This window comes from Salmo salar, chromosome 20 (genome assembly GCF_965601325.2).
Source record: "Salmo salar chromosome 20, fSalSal1, whole genome shotgun sequence".
NCBI lineage: Eukaryota > Metazoa > Chordata > Actinopteri > Salmoniformes > Salmonidae > Salmo > Salmo salar.
In genome coordinates this window covers 62982623-63001903 of record NC_138310.1, presented here as the reverse complement: position 1 = coordinate 63001903, position 19281 = coordinate 62982623, and the positions used below count along the sequence as shown (strand labels likewise).

General features: G+C 41.1%; 1 protein-coding gene across 1 annotated transcript in view; it reads right to left on the bottom strand.

The window, feature by feature from the left end:
• The window catches only part of LOC106581211 (flotillin-2), a 42938-nt gene extending 23898 nt beyond the window's left edge, over positions 1 to 19040 (bottom strand). Inside the window, exons 1-4 of the mRNA XM_014163120.3 lie at positions 18817 to 19040; positions 10455 to 10536; positions 9321 to 9411; positions 7131 to 7254 (exon numbers count right to left, since the gene is read on the bottom strand). Of these exons, the coding sequence (XP_014018595.1) occupies positions 7131 to 7254; positions 9321 to 9411; positions 10455 to 10536; positions 18817 to 18865 (346 nt within the window). The 5' untranslated portion in view covers positions 18866 to 19040. The remainder of the gene's footprint in view (positions 1 to 7130; positions 7255 to 9320; positions 9412 to 10454; positions 10537 to 18816) is intronic.
• Positions 19041 to 19281: the final 241 nt, after the last annotated feature.

Sequence of the window (19281 nt, the reverse complement as noted above, 5' to 3'; positions counted from 1 at the left end):
GAACAAGTTAAACTAACAGAGGAAAAAGTAAACAGAGATAGAGCAGTGTAACATTACGCTGTTTTCAAACCAATCTGCTTCTGATACTGAGATCTTTATAGTTGAATCCTTAGGATCCGCTGTGATTGATACTGCATGTACACGCACAGTGTGTGGTGCAAAATGGCTTGACAGCTATGTCAGTGAACTAAATATAAAAGTACACAATATGATTGACACACCAAGCAAAAGAGTTTCAAATTTGGAGATGGGAGAATTGTCCATTCTACCGAAAGTTAAGATACCAGCAACAATTGGTCAGATTAAGTGTCACATTGAAACAGAGGTGGTCACTACAGATATCCCCTTACTATTAAGCAAAGCTGACCTCAAGAAGGCAGAGGCTGTACTAGACATAAACAATGACAAGGCAGTGATGTTTAAACAACCAGTGACCCTTGAACTTACTACCACAGGACACTATCGTGTAAACATTTTAGACAAAGACATCACACAGAGTCCATGTAAAAATGAGATTCTGACACTCACAGAGAACATGAACACAAAGGAAAAACACCAAGTATTGTTAAACAGTTTGGACATGCTACAGTTGACAGACTTCAGAAATTACTCAGCAGTTTCTGGGAATAATGAGAGCATTTCCATTCTACAGCAGATAGTTAACAGTTGTGAGACATGCCAGAAATACAGCAAAGCTAAGCCCAGACCAGCTGTTGGTTTGCCACTGGCTTCCAAGTACAGTTGTGACCAAAAGTGACACAAATATTAATTTTCACAAAGTCTGCTGCCTCAGTGTCTTTAGATATTTTTGTCAAATGTTACTATGGAATACTGAAGTATAATTACAAGCATTTCATAAGTGTCAAAGGCTTTTATTGACAATTACATGAAGTTGATGCAAAGAGTCAATATTTGCAGTGTTGACCCTTCTTTTTCAAGACCTCTGCAATCCGCCCTGGCATGCTGTCAATTAACTTCTGGGCCACATCCTGACTGATGGCAGCCCATTCTTGCATAATCAATGCTTGGAGTTTGTCAGAATGTGGGTTTTTGTTTGTCCACCCGCCTCTTGAGGATTGACCACAAGTTCTCAATGGGATTAAGGTCTGGGGAGTTTCCTGGCCATGGACCCAAAATATCGATGTTTTGTTCCCCGAGCCACTTAGTTATCACTTTTGCCGCAAGGTGCTCCATCATGCTGGAAAGGGCATTGTTCGTCACCAAACTGTTCCTGAATGGTTGGGAGAAGTTGCTCTCGGAGGATGTGTTGGTGCCATTCTTTATTCATGGCTGTGTTCTTATGCAAAATTGTGAGTGAGCCCACTCCCTTGGCTGAGAAGCAACCCCACACATGAATGGTCTCAGGATGCTTTACTGTTGGCATGACACAGGACTGATGGTAGCGCTCACCATGTCTTCTCCGGACAAGCTTTTTTCCGGACGCCCCAAACAATCAGAAAGGGGATTCAGAGAAAATGACTTTACCCCAGTCCTCAGCAGGCCAATCCCTGTACCTTTTGCAGAATATCAGTCTGTCCATGATGTTTTTCCTGGAGAGAAGTGGCTTCTTTGCTGCTTGACACCAGGCCATCCTCCAAAACTCTTCGCCTCACTGTGCGTGCAGATGCACTCACACCTGCCTGCTGCCATTCCTGAGCAAGCTATGTACTGGTGGTGCCCCGATCCCGCAGCTGAATCAACTTTAGGAGACGGTCCTGGCGCTTGCTGGACTTTCTTGGGCGCCCTGAAGCCTTCTTCACAACAATTGAACCGCTCTCCTTGAAGTTCTTGATGATCCAGGTGCAATCTTACTGGCAGCAATATCCTTGCCTGTGAAGCCCTTTTTGTGAAAAGCAATGATGACGACACGTGTTTCCTTGAAGGTAACCATGGATGACAGAGGAAGAACAATGATTCCAAGCACCACCCTCCTTTTGAAGCTTCCAGTCCGTTATTCAAACTCAATCAGCATGACAGAGTGATCTCCAGCCTTGTCCTCGTCAACACTCACACCTGTGTTAACGAGAGAAAATCCCTGACATAATATCAGCTGGTCCTTTTGTGGCAGGGCTGAAATGCAGTGGATTTTTTTTTGTGTGTGATTCAGTTAAGTTGCATGGCAAAGGAGGACTTTGCAATTAATTGCAATTCATCTGATCACTCTTCATAACGTTCTGGAGTATATGCAAATTGCCATCATACAAACTGAGGCAGAAGACTGAAAATGAATAGTGTCATTCTCAAAACGTTTGGCCATGACTGTACAATGAAACAGTGGCTGTAGATCTACATGAGCTAGGACCAAGTGTGTGGTATCTTCACATAATCAACCACTTCACACGTTTCAGTGCTGGAAGCATTGTGAATACAAAGAAACCCAGTGAAATCATCAAGCACTTCATTCATTCCTGGATAAGTGTGCATGGCCCGCCCCAGAAATTGTACAGTGACAATGGAGGAGAATTCAATAATAATGAAATAAGAGAAATGGCTCAGAAATTCCACATGGAAGTAAAGACAACTGCTGCATACAGTTCATGGAGCAATGGACTTCTGGAGACACAATCAAACACAGAGATTATGCTGAAAGTGAAGCAAGACAATGGATGTGACTGGAAAACAGCCCTAGATTGACCTTTGATGGCAAAAAAAACTCAATGCACAATGTTCATAGTTACAGCCCATACCAACTAGTGTTCGGGCAGAACCCTAATCTTCCCTCTGTACTGGTTGACAAGCCACCAGCACTAGAAGGGACCAGTGTGAGTGCATGGGTGGGACAGCACCTTTCAACACTACATGCAGCAAGAAAAGATTTCACTGAAGCAGTGTTCAGAGAGAATTCGTAGGGCTCAGCATAAACAGCTTCGACCCACCGTTGAGAAGTGCAAGACTGGAAACAAAGAGTTGACAGTCAAGAGTGGAAAGGACCGGGAGTAGTCATTGACCAAGATGGTGTCGTGATATTTGTGAGGCACGGAGGCACCATTGTCAGGGTACATCACTCAAGATTGCGGAAAGTAAATGACCAACAAGATGGAGGGGCTGTTGTTGAGAATCAGTCTCCTACTGAAAATGACAAAAAGGACACATTAACAGACACAAGCCTACCAGATGTTGCATCCAAGGATATGGACACTGAAACAGGAAATGGAGCAGAGACCTTCAACCATGACACATGTAATACTATTGAGCGTTCAAATGACGAAAACATTCAAAGACAGCCACGTGTTAAGACAACATGGTTGTTCCAATCAGAAAACTGGACAAATTGTTAAATACATGGACAGAGAAAGTGGTATTCCACATACAGCAACCGTCATTGGACGAGCAGGAAAAGCCAAAGGAAAACACCAGAATTGGTCCAACTTGCAGAACTCTGAACCAGCTACACTTTCTGGTACAACAGGGTCAGCTGACCTGTCACTTGTAGATAATCTCATTATTGAACCAATGGAAAAATCGAGAAAAACAGAATGACATGCAAAATGATGATGTACTTGAAACAAAGGTCATTTGACTCAGCTAAACTAGATGAGCTCAGTAATTGGAGGAAAAAAATGGAGCGTTTGAGGAAGTCAAAGACATTGGCCAAAAATATGTCTCAACAAGGTGGGTGTGTACCCTTAAAGAATCCTTAACTGGAATAGTGCCAAAAGCACTTTTTGTGGCTAGAGGTTTTGAGGAGCTGGCTGCTAAAGAACTCCCAAAAGATTCACCGACATGCACCTCAGACTCACTCAGATTGCTGCTGACAGTGATCTGCCAGAAAAAAATGGAAACTTCCTTCAATAGACATCAAATCTGCATTTTTGCAGGGAACAGCACTGTCAAGGGACACATCCGATCTCGCCTGAAGCTAAGCGTGAAGCAACACTGGAAATTAAAAAAGTGTGTGTATGGCTTGGCAGATGCATCGCTCTACTGCTACAACAAATTCAAGACAACAATGCTGAGTACAGGTGGAAAAATGTCACAAGTGGATCCAGCAGTCTTCTATTGGCTTGATCAAGACTGCAATGTGACTGGAGTACTTGCCTGTTGTCATGCCGTTGGCCTCTTTGAGTACAGGGAGGACAGTTGACCCCCTCCCCCTTGCACCATCCCCCAACCTACCTCCCCCCACCCAGGCCCTGTGTGAAGGGGTTGTAAAATTCTAGAGGAGAATCTCTTGCCACATGGCCCAGTTGAGACACAGAGGGGTTTCATAGAGAGACACAGGAAATTCTTCCAACTCACAGAATTGGGGAACCGAACGACATTTATGTTCTGGAGAAGGTATGGAAGATTGGTGAAGAATCCAGCTACGAACTGGTCCGCTTGGTACAATTTTGTGATACTCAGAAGAGACAATATAGCCATATTACCATAAAACTGTTTATATAATAGCCTCAGCTATCCAAATGGTTGTATAGAATGTATTAATAAGGATAAAGCTATTTTGTAATACATTGAGATGCTGTGTACTGATGTTAATGTGATAGAATTTATTTATGTTCAAAGATTAAAATCAGTCATCGGCACGCCCCCAGGGACACAGACAGGACCAGGCGTCATGTGACAAGCCTGTTCTATGTTAACTATAAAACCCCACCCTGATTTACTTTCTTCAGACCAGGCCTCCACCCCATTACGAGTTGGCCAATAGGTTTGACCATCCAATTCCTCTACTGAAAGTTAACTATACCACGTGGTTAACTTTTAGACTATCGATACCGACAGAAGAAGAACAAGTCTTTGATATTAATTATTAGTCTGCAGCTAAGTAAATGATATCATTGAACGCGAAGACCAACGAAACATCCATTCTATAACGACATTAATGAATGTCGCTTTGAAAGATCCATTCTAACCGAGAGAGAGAGAGAGCTCTCCAACAGAACGACTCTCCAACAAGGATCCTGACGACACACTGAGCGTAAATATATATTGATTGCAATTGTTCCCGAATGAGTGAGCGTTCATGTGCAAAGGGTTAGCATATCAATTGTTAATATTAATGAACTCTGTGTGCCTCCTCAGCTGACCATTTATGACCCTTTGTTTAACAAGACACCAGCCATGCCTGTTTAGCCCACTAGGGCACATTACCAATTCTTTGTGATGATAATTACTGTTTGTATGCTTTCTGTGAATTACTTAGTTTAGTAAATAAATTATTTTAAGACAATTGATGTATGGATGACTCTTAGTAAAGGCTGGGTTCGTGCAGATAAAACAATTTACGACGTTTGGAATGAGACTGGACGCGAGGTAAAATACACCATTTAAACCAGAAGATAAATCGGCCTATACTATAATATAATATATAATGTTATAATATAGGAAAGTTATATTAGGAAAATTATAACTTTGTAATCTGAATATTTTCCTTGGTGCCCCGATCTCCTAGTTAATTACAATTAAACGATTAATCAGTTTAATCGCGTGATAATAATTACAGGGAGTTAATTGATAAACACGTCTTCAGTTTAATGGTGACCCAAAGACACGACACTGTCATGTTGATGACTTCATCTGGGGTGGCTCAGACCTTTGCTACAACTGTGATTCCACACCTCAAAGCTGTTTTCCAGGTCGGCCACAAAGGAGCAGCTTGCTGACTGTCTGACTAAAAAGGGAGCATCCGGTCTTGTGCTCCTAAAGGCAATCAGTAATATAAAGTGGTAGCTTGAGTAATACAATTAAAAACTTTGTCACACAACCCATTTGTAATGGGTAACTTAAATAATACTTGGGACATTTAATTATGTTGTTGATGTTTTATTTGTCTTTAAAGAAAAGTGGGAGATTCTTAAAACATGAACTTAACAACCCCTATATTTCTGTTATTACGGTGCTATCATTATTAGTGTGCCTGCGCAGGAGTCTCATTGTTGATGAACCTGGCCTGAGTGCAATGGAAACCATGTATTGTGCTAATACGGTTGAGTAAACGTCGTTAAACTGGAACCTTGTCATTGTGTCATTTTGAGTTAACATGTGTGGGACGCTTAAGTGATAATGCCCGAGAAGCCAGTGTTTCATCCTTCCACAAGATATAGTCCCGACAGATATCTAAGGTTGCTACCCAAGCCAGCTGGTCGTTTGTTCTATCGGTTTGGTTGCCAGAGACGTGACCCAGTCAAGTATTTTTGTTCTGTATCTATAGACATTTACATTTACATTTTAGTCATTTAGCAGACGCTCTTATCCAGAGCGACTTACAGTAGTGAATGCATACGGGACACACAGACGCAACCCAGTCGTTCGTTCTAAATGTTCCAATGCCATACTGGCTGGCAACATTCTTACCTTGCTTACTAGCTAGTCAACTATGGCTAACTTAGTCACGTCAAACAGTTCAGCCAGAATAACAGCAAAGTAGCTGTATTTGCGTTTGTCTAAGCTGTTTTCTAGTGACATTTATTTGGATGCATCCATAACAATGAGCTAATGATGTTTGATTTCGCCTGGCATACAAAATGTGCTCTCTCGCCAGGACACTGCTGTTGAAAGAAGCTAGCCAACACCACAGCTAACACAATCACTTCAAACTGAAGCTGGAAAGACAGCAAACTAGATTAACTTTTTTCCCCCGTTTTCTATTGACATTTCTTTGTATACCAGTATATATCAATAAAAATGATGGCAGTTGATTCATGATTTCGACTGGCTGAGAAAAGCTGCCTGCCCATCATTCTCGTCCCGACATTACTATGGAACAGCTGGAGATCGAATTTCAATATTGAAACAATGTTGCAAATGTCAGAGAGAGACAGCAAGGTTTATACAAATCTCCACTGTTGAGAATATATGCTAGTCTAAAAGAAATTGGTAATAATGTCAAGATGCTTCTTATAGTGGATATCAAATGTATAAATTGCCTGGTTGGGCTGATGTGAGATGGAACAGAGTAAATAGGCATTTCAACGTCATACATTTAGCTGGTGGTGACTTGTGGAATAGACACTGGCTAGAATGCAGTTTTAACCAATCAACATCCAGGATCTGACCCACCTGTTGTATAATGAGGTTTAGCCACTGATTTACATCAGCTAACAGAAAACAAAGCTGAAAACAACCAACTGAAATCAACAGATGACCATAATAGACAAAGATAATTTTCACTTTGGAAAGATTCTCCTCACCTAGAATTGAGCGTAAATGTCCCTCCAAGGTTTGCAAAACCACTCCCTTGATTTCCGGGACGGATTTGCCCAAAAACTGCTCGCAAGCAATTGCCAAAAGATCATGATCTGTCATCACTTTGATCTGGAGAAAAGATGAAGGAGAGGGTTAGAAAGAGACTGTGGCCTGGTTGCATGCGCAAATATGAATCACTGTGCTTTAACTTGATCTATGGCTAGAAGTTAGTTTACACAAGGATTTAGTCCTTGGTTTACATTAATGTATTTTGCAACCTCGGAACAGAACCTGTCGTCTGACACAAAAAGAGCTTACAGTACATGGAGTAGCTACTGCAGCAGTTGTAAACTGGTATGCCACAATGAGATATTAAATCAATAACAGTTAAAGTTATAAATAAGTAAGACATACAGTTGAAGTCAGAAGTTTACATACACCTTAGCCAAACACATTTAAACTCGTTTTTATTTACAATTCCTGAAATGTAAACCTAGTAAAAATTCCTTGTCTTGGGTCAGTTAGGATCACCACTATTTTAAGAATGTGAAATGTCAGAATAATAGTAGAGAGAATGATTTATTTCAGCTTTTATTTTTTTCATCACATTCCCAGTGGGTTAGAAGTTTACATATACTCAATTAGTATTTGGTAGCATTGCCTTTAAATTGTTTAAATTGGGTCAAATATTTCAGGTAGCATTCCACAAGCTTACCACAATAAGTTGGGTGAATTTTGGCCCATTCCTCCTGACAGAGCTGGTGTAACTGAGTCAGGTTTGTAGGCCTCCTTGCTCGCACACGCTTTTTCAGTTCTGCCCACAAATTTTCTATAGGATTGAGGTCAGGGCTTTGTGATGGCCATTCCAATATCTTGACTTGTTGTCCTTAAGCCATTTTGTTACAACTTTGGAAGTATGCTTGGGGTCATTGTCCATTTGGAAGACCCATTTGCGACCAAGCTTTAACTTCCTGACTGATGTCTTGAGATGTTGCTTCAATATATCCACATAATTTCCCCCCTCATGACGCCATCTATTTTGTGAAGTGCACCAGTCCCTCCTGCAGCAAAGCACCCCCACAACATGATGCTGCCACCCCCGTGCTTCACGGTTGGGATGGTGTTCTTCGGCTTGCAAGCCTCCGCCTTTTTCCTCTAAACATAACGATGGTCATTAAGGCCAAACAGTTCTATTTTTGTTTCATCAGACCAGAGGACATTTCTCCAAAAAGTACGATCTTTGTCCCCATGTGTAGTTGCAATCCGCAGTCTGGCTTTTTTATGGCGGTTTTGGAGCAGTGGCTTCTTCCTTGCTGAGCAGCCTTTCAGGTTATGTTGATATAGGACACGTGTTACTGTGGATATAGATACTTTTGTACCCGTTTCCTCCAGCATCTTCACAAGGTCCTTTGCTGTTGTTCTGGGATTGATTTGCACTTTTCGCACCAAAGTACGTTCATCTCTAGGAGACAGAACACGTCTCCTTCCTGAGCAGTATGACGGCTGCGTGGTCCCATAGTGTTTATACTTGCATACTATTGTTTGTACAGATGAACGTGGTACCTTCAGGTGTTTAGAAACTGCTCCCAAGGATGAACCAGACCTGTGGAGGTCTACCATTTTTTTTCTGATGTCTTGGCTAATTTCTTTAGATTTTCCCATGATGTCAAGCAACGAGGCAATGAGTTTGAAGGTAGACCTTGAAATACATCCACAGGTACACCTCCAATTGACTCAAATTATGTCAATTAGCCTATCAGAAACTTCTAAAGCCATGACATCATTTTATGGAATTTTCCAAGCTATTTAAAGGCACAGTCAACTTAATGCATGTAAACTTCTGACCCACTGGAATTGTGATACAGTGAATTATAAGTGAAATAATCTGTCTCTAAACAATTGTTGGAAAAATTACTTGTGTCATGCACAAAGTAGACGTCCTAACCGACTTGCCAAAACTATAGTTTGTTAGCAAGACATTTGTGGGGTGGTTGAAAAACGAGTTTCAATGACTCCAACCTAAATGTATGTAAACTTCCGACTTCAACTGTATTTTCCAATTCAATGTTGTCAATTTGATACAATTGACAAAATTATACTTTGTCATTGTTTTCACTGACAATGCATTTTGTGAGACAAATGACAGAGGCATGTCATGGTGTTAACTGGTCTCTTTCCAGCATTTAATTTTTTACCTGTGCCACCCCAGTGACAGTGATGGCGACCCCTTCAGCAGTCTCAACATCCTCACACTTAGGTTGGAGTGTCATAATCTCCAGTGTAATCCTGTATGAGGAAAAAAAGTATTTTAAGTAATGCAGACCTTAAAGGGGCAACCTGCAGTTGAAACAATAACACGTTCTCTTCCCACTGTTTGGGTAAAAAGCTATGCGATGGGGCTGTAGAAATGCAACCACTCAAATTCATAGAGCTATGGATGCAAGGACCCACCGATCCTGAAGTTAACAGGCAAAGGAGAAAAAAAGCTCAGCATCAGTATTATGGGACAATGTTGTCACTGACAAAACATCTGGAGCAGAAGTAATGGGATAATTTGGAGGCTCAGCTGAAATATCTCATTGAATAAATATTACTGGGAAGTCACATGAGGAGTTTCACAATGGCGACATTTCAGCCATGGAATATTTCTATAGTGAAACGTTTATTGTTTCTGGAGATGTATTACCTCTATTGCCACACACTTCCTTGACACACGGCCAAAACGACTAGAGACTAGTTACTGGCTATTGAGCAAACCTGCCAAATATAACCTGAAGAAAACCTAAACAAAACATTGCATGCTTTCATGTAAACCCAGGGGATAATGCCTTACAGTCCGTTAATAAACAGAGGACAGCACCTAACCTACTTTGAAAAAGGTTAAGAATTGTGCCAAGTGACACAGGGGAAAGAAGGCAGAAGAGTGAATGTGTACTGTAGTTTAAGAAGGTGAGGCCAAGTGTCCTTTGCAGTGTTTCCATTTGAAACATCCAGAACTCATTAACACAATGTAGGTCAGTAAGTAAAGTGTGGCACAGCCTCCTGGCTGATTGTCAGGCCGCAGATGGGTGTGATTAGTGAATTATAGGCTATCATTGTGGAAATCTAAGATGTTGGATAACCTGTTGGAGCCATGTTCATAAATAATAGTGGGTTTCTAAACCTCAGGAAGCCCTTTTATCCAATTTAGTATTTGTACGGAAACGTGTAGGATTATTTAGCCATTGAAGAAATAAAACAAGCCTCCCCCAGACCATTAGGAAAACAACCCATAACTGCTGATAGATGAAGACAATTCTATCAGTCTATGCCATCATCAATGGTCTCACCTTTGAATGTCAGTGATGAGCCACCAGGCCCAGGCCCAGCCCCCCACCATGTAGGTCTTCTCATCTGAGCCACAACAGGCACCTGAGAAATGAAACAGACAAGGCGTGAGTCAGTGTCACAAGATTTCCATTGGGGAAAGACTTTATCAATAATGAATGCTGATGAATGATGCTCAGTTGACACCCTTGTCCGAGACCTTCTTAGTTGTTAGCACAACAAGTCCTTTGTCTTGCTGCCCCGCACTAGCTATGTTACTATAGGGCCAAATGTCAAATGTTCAGGCTACTCATAAAACTTCTATAAGGGTAGCCTACATGATTACCTAGCCTTGTGTATAATCTCCCTGCAAGCTCAGAAATCCCTTGGCCTTGGAAGCTAAGTGAGGATCCTATTACAGTGCATATAGCTAAGGATGTAGTAACAAAACCAATCAAAACATGGAAGTGTCGGTATCATTTAGCTTAGAGCTGACCCCAATTAGTCGACTGGTCGGTCGTTAGGCTGTTGGTCGACCGAGATTGTGTGTGTTACTGCTCGACTAAAACACATTTGTGTGCCGATCTCAGTGAACTAATCCATTACGGAGGTCTAGACTAAAAGCCAATTTACGCTTGATCCGAAAATGTGGGCGGAGGCTCCATATCAAGGGTCTGACACAATTACGGATTCTCCAGAGGAATGCAGAGGCCAATTCGAGCTCTGTACAGTATCGCCATGCGCCTCCCAAATTTTGTAACAATGCGGAGGGCTCTGTATAGCTCCGCATTGACATGATTGGTTGACGGTAGGTGGGGGCGGTAGATCTTGTATAAAACACACATTAACTGCTCTGTGAAGTGCAAGAAGTATGAATGCCCTGACTTCTGCTGAGGCCATATCACCGTAAATGCTGCATGGCCAATGCAGACGTCAGATGGACAATGCACCCAGCTGCACAACACACTTCTCTCTCCAGAATGCGCACTCTCCAGCCAACTTGTGCACATTCATTGTTTCATAACTACATTGTGTGAATTGTTTGTGATTTATTTTGAGCATGTTAGCTAATTAGCAACTTTTCAACTACTTAATACTTTTAGCATGTTAGCTAACCCTAACATGAACCCTTTTAGTTAACCCTGACCCTTTAACCTAACTACTAATCTTAACCCTAACCCCTAGCCGAGCTAAAGTTAGCCACCTAGCTAGAATTCGTAACATTGTACGTTTTTCAAATTCATAATATATATTGTATAACAATATATTTTGCTAATTCGTAACATATAATACAATTTGTAATTCGTAACATTATGAATTGGGTGATGGACATCCACAAATTAATACATACCATACCAGTGGCGGTTGGTGCCGCTTAAGATAGTTTTTTTTTTTTTTTAATGTATGAGCATGGACATTTCTATTACAGCATATTGGATGACTCATTCATATTCCATTCACCCAGCTCAATGTAACATTGATAGGTTTAGGCTACTGCATGATTCTAAAATTTCCCCTGTACCCACCATGAGGTTGCTACAACCTAGCCTATGAATAAAAGTTTACAATGTAGGTGCACATGTCGAGAGAATTGAATAATCAAGGTGACAGTGACACATTCAATACCTCCTTGCACATTCTTGCCTGCATCTAGCTGATGTAGGGTGTAATCACTAGTCCAACATTGGCACATGAGTTCATTGGACAAATTCAGGTATGTTTATCCCCGTTCCTTCTGCTTTCGTTTAAGAAGCTTTTTTCAGCAGATTTGGAATGAATACACCCCTGATCACACGCAAACACAGTTCACTTTCATAGCAGCCATATAAAAAGAGCATGATCACTTTGCTCCTTGTGTGTGTGTATGTGTAGATGTGTAGATATGTATATATATATATATATATATATATATATATATATATATATATATATATATATATATATATATATATATATATATATATATATATATTTTAGAGGTCGACAGATTATGATTTTAACGCCGATACCGATTGGAGGACCAAAAAAAGCCGATACCAATTAAATCGGACGATTTATTTATTTGTAATAATGACAATTACAACAGTACTGAATGAACACTTATTTTAACTTACTATATATAATACATCAATAAAATCAATTTAGACCTCAAATAAATAATGAAACATGTTCAATTTGGTTTAAATAATGCAAAAACAAAGTGTTGGAGAAGAAAGTAAAAGTGCAATATGTGCCATGTAAAAAAGCTAACGTTTAAGTTCCTTGATCAGAACATGAGAACATATGAAAGCTGGTGGTTCCTTTTAACATGAGTCTTCAATATTCCCAGGTAAGAAGTTTTAGGTTGTAGTTATTATAGGAATTATAGGACTCCCTCTCTCTCTATACGATTTGTATTTCATATACCTTTGACTATTGGATGTTCTTATAGGCACTTTAGTATTGCCAGTGTAACAGTATAGCTTCCGTCCCTCTCCTCGCTCCTACCTGGGCTCGAACCAGGAACACATCGACAACAGCCACCCTCGAAGCAGCGTTACCCATGCAGAGCAAGGGGAAAAACGACTCCAAGTCTCAGAGCGAGTGACGTTTGAAAAACTCTATTAGCGCGCACCCGGCTAACTAGCTATCCATTTCACATCGGTTACACCAGCCTAATCTTGGGAGTTGACAGGCTTGAAGTCATAAACAGCGCAATGCATTGCGAAGGGCTGCTGGCAAACGCACAAAAGTGCTGTTTGAATGAACGCTTACGAGCCTGCTGCTGCCTACCAACGCTCAGTCAGACTGCTCTATCAAATCATAGACTTAATTATAACATAATAACACACAGAAATACGAGCCTTAGGTCATTAATATGGTAGAATCCGGAAACTATCATCTCGAAAACAAAACGTTTTTCCTGTCAGTGAAATACGGAACCGTTCCGTATTTTATCTAACGGGTTGCATCCCTAAATCGAAATATTCCTGTTACATTGCACAACCTTCAATGTTATGTCATAATTACGTAAAATTCTGGCAAATTAGTTCGCAACGAGCCAGGCGGCCCAAACTGTTGCATATACCCCGACTCTGCGTGCAATGAACGCAAAATGACACCATTTCACCTGGTTAATATTGCCTGCTAACCTGGATTTATTTTAGCTAAATATGCAGGTTTAAAAATATATACTTCTGTGTATTGATTTTAAGAAAGGCATTGATGTTTATGGTTAGGTACAGTTGTGCAACGATTGTGCTTTTTTTGCACATTTTTTTGTTAAATCATCCCCCGTTTGGCGAAGTTGGCTGTCTTTGTTAGGAAGAAATAGTATTCACACAGTTTGCAACGAGCCAGGCGGCCCAAACTGCTGCATATACCCTGACTCTGTTGCAGAGGTGACACATTTTCCCTAGTTAAAAGAAATTCATGTTAGCAGGCAATATTAACTAAATATGCAGGTTTAAAAAGATATACTTGTGTATTGATTTTAAGAAAGGCATTGATGTTTATGGTTGGAGCAACGTGTACCTAAGCGATTATATGCAACGCAGGACAGGCTAGATAAACTAGTAATATCATCAACCATGTGTAGTTAACTAGTGATTATGATTGATTGTTTTTTTATAAGATAAGTTTAATGCTAGCTAGCAACTTACCGTGGCTTCTTACTGCATTCGCGTAACAGGCAGGCTCCTCGTGGAGTGCAATGTAAAGCAGGTGGTTAGAGCGTTGGACTAGTTAACCGTAAGGTTGCAAGATTGAATCCCCGAGCTGACAAGGTAAAAATCTGTCGTTCTGCCCCTGAACAAGGCAGTTAACCCACCGTTCCTAGGCCGTCATTGAAAATAAGAATGTTCTTAACTGACTTGCCTAGTTAAATAAAGGTCTAAAAAAATATATTTAAATTAACTTTTCTTTTTTTTTTTGAAATACATTGGCCAAATCGGCATCCAAAAATACCAATTTCCGATTGTTATTAAAACTTGAAATCGGCCCTAATTAAAAATCGGCCATTGCGATTAAATCGGACAACCTCAAATATATATATTTCTATCTGATTCCATCTCGCAACCATATACACGCTCTCCTCCTCTCACCTTTTCCCTTCGCTTGTGGACTTCAGTCCACCACAGATAAGCTGTCTGTGACCAGGTGAAAAAACCTTTCCAAGCCAAACTATATCATAACTGCTAATCACAACGCAGAGCCTATATCGTTGTCACCTCACAGTCAACATAGCTACTGGAACTAATGGGTTAGTAAACCCGCTATAACCATGCAGTAGTGTACAGTCAGAACGCAGTTTAACAGTCACACCGGCAGACCCCGGTGGCAATAAATTAATTAAACCAAAAGCTTGACTTGTTAGAGTTCCAGTTTTGGATAGCCATAGCCAGCTAGCTAACATAACATTCCTCTCTGTTTGAGCCAGGTGTTTGAATAGGCTAAATTAGCTGTTGGCATTCAGCTAGCTAAATGAACATTTAAAAAATACAACCAAATATAGCTAGCTCTCTCTTGCATCTCCTTAAATTTTGGAAGAAATACATTTGTTCAAAACTGTTTAACAATTGTCTTTGAGTCAACTACTCACCACCTTTTATGCTGTGCTAGCTAGCTTTAGTTTATGCTTTCAGTACTAGATTAATTCTCTGATCCTTTGATTAGGTGGACAACATGTCAATTCATGCTGCAAGAGCTCTGATAGGTTGGAGGACGTCCTCATGAAGTTGTCATAATTACTGTGTAAGTCTATGGAAGGGGGTGAGAACCAAGAGCCTCCTGGATTTTGTATTGAAGTCAATGTGCCCAGAGGAGGACAGAAGCTAGCTGTCCTCCAGCTACAGCTTCGTGTGACCCTAAAGAGTGCTGTTGAGGCAACTTTAGACCTTCATTGCAAAACAGTGTGTTTTAAACAATTATGGTGAAGTTAAGACATAGTTTTATCTAAAAAAATGACAACTTTTTAAATGTTTCAATATTTTGTTTTTATTAAATTCACTGAGGATGGTCCTCCCCTTCCTCCAATGAGGAGCCTCCACTTTACCATACGAAACATATCATACTAAATGGTATCTCATATTTACGTACAGAACAATATGAAATGCTCTGACACCAGGTTGGTTAACCAGCTGGTAACAACCTAGCCCAAGGTGTACTCTTAACCCGTTATGGCTAGGGGGCAGTATTTTCACGGCTGGATAAAAAACGTACCCGATTTAATCTGATTATTACTCCTGCCCAGAAACTAGAATATGCATATAATTATTAGCTTTGGATAGAAAACACTCAAGTTTCTAAAACTGTTTGAATGGTGTCTGTGAGTATAACAGAACTCATTTGGCAGGGCAAAACCTGAGAAGATTCTGTACAGGAAGTACCCTGTCTGACCATTTCTTGGCCTTCTTTGTCATCTCTATCCATTACAAAGGATCTCTGCTGTTACGTGACACTTCCTACAGCTTCCATGGGCGCTCAGAGCCCGGGAAAAAGCTGAATGACGTAATTCAAAGCCCTGGCTGAAACACACGAGTGCTTTTGCTAAGTACCATAGAGGAGTTCTGTATCTATAATTCTTAAAATAATTGTTATGCTTTTTGTGAACGTTTATCGTGAGTAATTTAGTAAATTGTTAGTAAATTCCCCGGAAGTTTGCGGGGGGTATGCTAGTTCTGAACGTCACATGCTAATGTAAAAAGCTGTTTTTTGATATAAATATGAACTTGATTGAACAAAACATGCATGTATTGTATAACATAATGTCCTAGGTGTGTCATCTGATGAAGATCATCAAAGGTTAGTGCTGCATTTAGCTGTCTTCTGGGTTTTTGTGACATTATATGCTAGCTTGAAAAATGGGTGTCTGATTATTTCTGGCTGGGTACTCTGCTGACAATCTAATGTTTTGCTTTCGCTGTAAAGCCTTTTTGAAATCGGACAGTGTGATTAGATTAACGAGAGTCTTGTCTTTAAAATGCTGTAAAATAGTCATATGTTTGAAAAATTGAAGTTTTCGGATTTTAGAGGAATTTGTATTTCGCGCCACGCCCATCATTGGATATTGGAGCAGGTGTTCCGCTAGCGGGACGTCTAGATGTAAGAGGTTAAGGAGCCTAACTTTACTGTTACTTCTTAAGGTCCAAGGACCTTATAAACTCTGCAAAAAAAGAAACGTCCCCTTTTCAGCACCCTGTCTTTCAAAGATAATTCGTAAAAATCCAAATAACTTGACAGATCTTCATTGTAAAGGGTTCAAACACTGTTTTCCATGCTTGTTCAATGAACCATAAACAATTAATGAACATGCACCTGTGGATCGGCCGTTAGACACTAACAGCTTACAGACGGTAGGCAATTAAGGTCCCAGTTATGAAAACTTAGAACACTAAAGAGGCCTTTCTACTTACTCTGAAAAACACCAAAAGAAAGATGCCCAGGGTCCCTGCTTATCTGCGTGAACGTGCCTTAGGCATGCTGCAAGGAGGTATGAGGACTGTAGACGTGGCCAGGGCAATAAATTGCAATGTCCGTACTGTGAGACGACTAAGACAGCGCTACAGGGAGACAGGACAGACAGCTGATCATCCTCGCAGTGGCAGACCACGTGTAACAACACCTGCACAGGATCGGTACATCCAAACATCACACCTGCGGGACAGGTACAGGATGGCAACAACAACTGCCCAAGTTACACCAGGAAGGCACAATCCCACCATCAGTGCTCAGACTGTCCGCAATAGGCTGAGAGAGGCTGGACTGAGGGCTTGTAGGCCTGTTGTAAGGCAGATCCTCACTAGACATCACCGGCAACAATATCGCCTGTGGGCATAAACCCACCGTCGCTGGACCAGACAGGACTGGCAAAAAGTGTTCCTCACTGACGAGTTGCGGTTTTGTCTCACCAGGGGTGATGGTTGGATTCGCATTTATCGTCGAAGGAATGATCGTTACACCGAGGCCTGTACTCTGGAGTAGGGTCAATTTGGAGGTGGAGGGTCCGTCATGGTCTAGGGAGGTGTGTCACAGCATCATCGGACTAAGCTTGTCATTGCAGGCAATCTCAACGCTGTGCGTTACAGGGAAGACATCCTCCTCCCTCATGTGGTACCTTTCCTGCAGGATCATCCTGACATGACCCTCCAGCATGACAATGCCACCAGCCATACTGCTCATTCTGTGCGTGATTTCCTGCAAGACAAGGAATGTCAGTGTTCTGCCATGGCCAGCAAAGAGCCCGGATCTCAATCCCATTGAGCATGTCTGGGACCTGTTGGATCAGAGGGTGAGGGCTAGGGCCATTTCCCCCCAGAAATGTCCGGGAACTTGCAGGTGCCTTGGTGGAAGAGTGGGGTAACATCTCACAGCAAGAACTGGCAAATCTGGTGCAGTCCATGAGGAGGAGATGCACTGCAGTACTTAATGCAGCTGGTGGCCACACCAGATACTGACTTACTTTCGAGTTTGACCCCCCCCTTTGTTCAGGGACACATTATTCCATGTCTGTTAGTCACATGTCTGTGGAACTTGTTCAGTTTATGTTTCAGTTGTTGAATCTTATTTTCATACAAATATCTACACATTTTAAGTTTGCTGGAAAATAAAAGCAGTTGATAGTGAGACTTTTCTTTTTTGCGGAGTATGTTATTTTCAGAGGTAGACTGGCCCTGGCAGCCAAACACTCCATCTATTGATTCTCAATTGTGATACGGTTCTAAAAACATACACACTTAATTAACGTATACCGTTTTAACTGGCTTCATTACAGTTGCAGACGACAGACAGACAGTATGTTGCAGCCGGCAACACGTTTATGGCGGCCTTCTTCGGTTACACACAGGTTTTCGGAGCATGCTATATAGCTAATTAGTACAGGTGGTCCCTCTGTCTTCCGTAAACAGTAAACACGGAAATATAGCTGTGTGGGAACACTAACCCTATAAAAGGTGTGTATCAATGTAAGTGTTTTTTTTTTTTTTTAGAATGGTTTCTCTGATATGAAAGATAAGGTCCTTATGCTTCACAAATCATACTGCAAGCAATGTGTGTTAATGTTCAGACTGAGCGGTACTCCAAACAAAACTACACAGACAATAAAACTTGCCCCTACAGATAAAACTCCCCCACAGAAGACGCCTTCGTCCAATGACTCTTAATGTGTAATGTAATATAACCTAGAGACATTATCAAGGGCTAGTAACAACTAGCTAACGTTAGAGAAGCGACATGATTTATGTTTATCCATCGAGCAAAAGCAACGCAATTACCGTTTCATTAACTAACTAACGTTAGCTATACATGAACTGAAAACACTTGGTAAACGAACAGGTTAACAAAATAACCATACATTAATAAACAATTAAGCATTTTGTTGGCTAGCTAGCATGCAGGGAGGACACCTACCAGAAACAACCACGGCTTCATTTGGTCCAACTGTAAGGCAGCTACCCATGTTCTTCCGGTGATATATCCTCACAAATATGCGTGAAACCCTTCTGTATTGTAATATACTTTGGTTGTGTGGTTAAATCGATAAAAAAAAAAGTTAATATTCACAGCTTCTCTGCCACCTTCCTATTCAATCTCCTGCAAGCCCTCGCCCCAAATCAAGACGGTGACGTAGACTAGCTAGTAGCTAACGTTTGCCCTGCCCACTTCAGGGGGCTCCCTCCCTTCCCATGCAGTGTGTACTCGTAGCCGCTAGGTAGTAGCATTTTCTAAACTGTACTGTCTTTGGTAATAACCAATGGTAGTAGCGAGCATCTACTGTCTACTATCTGACTAACGTTTCTCCCTGCCTGTCTGTATCAACGATGCACACATATGGAGCCAGATACTTGCCAAAAGGTTGAACATACATATCGTTAG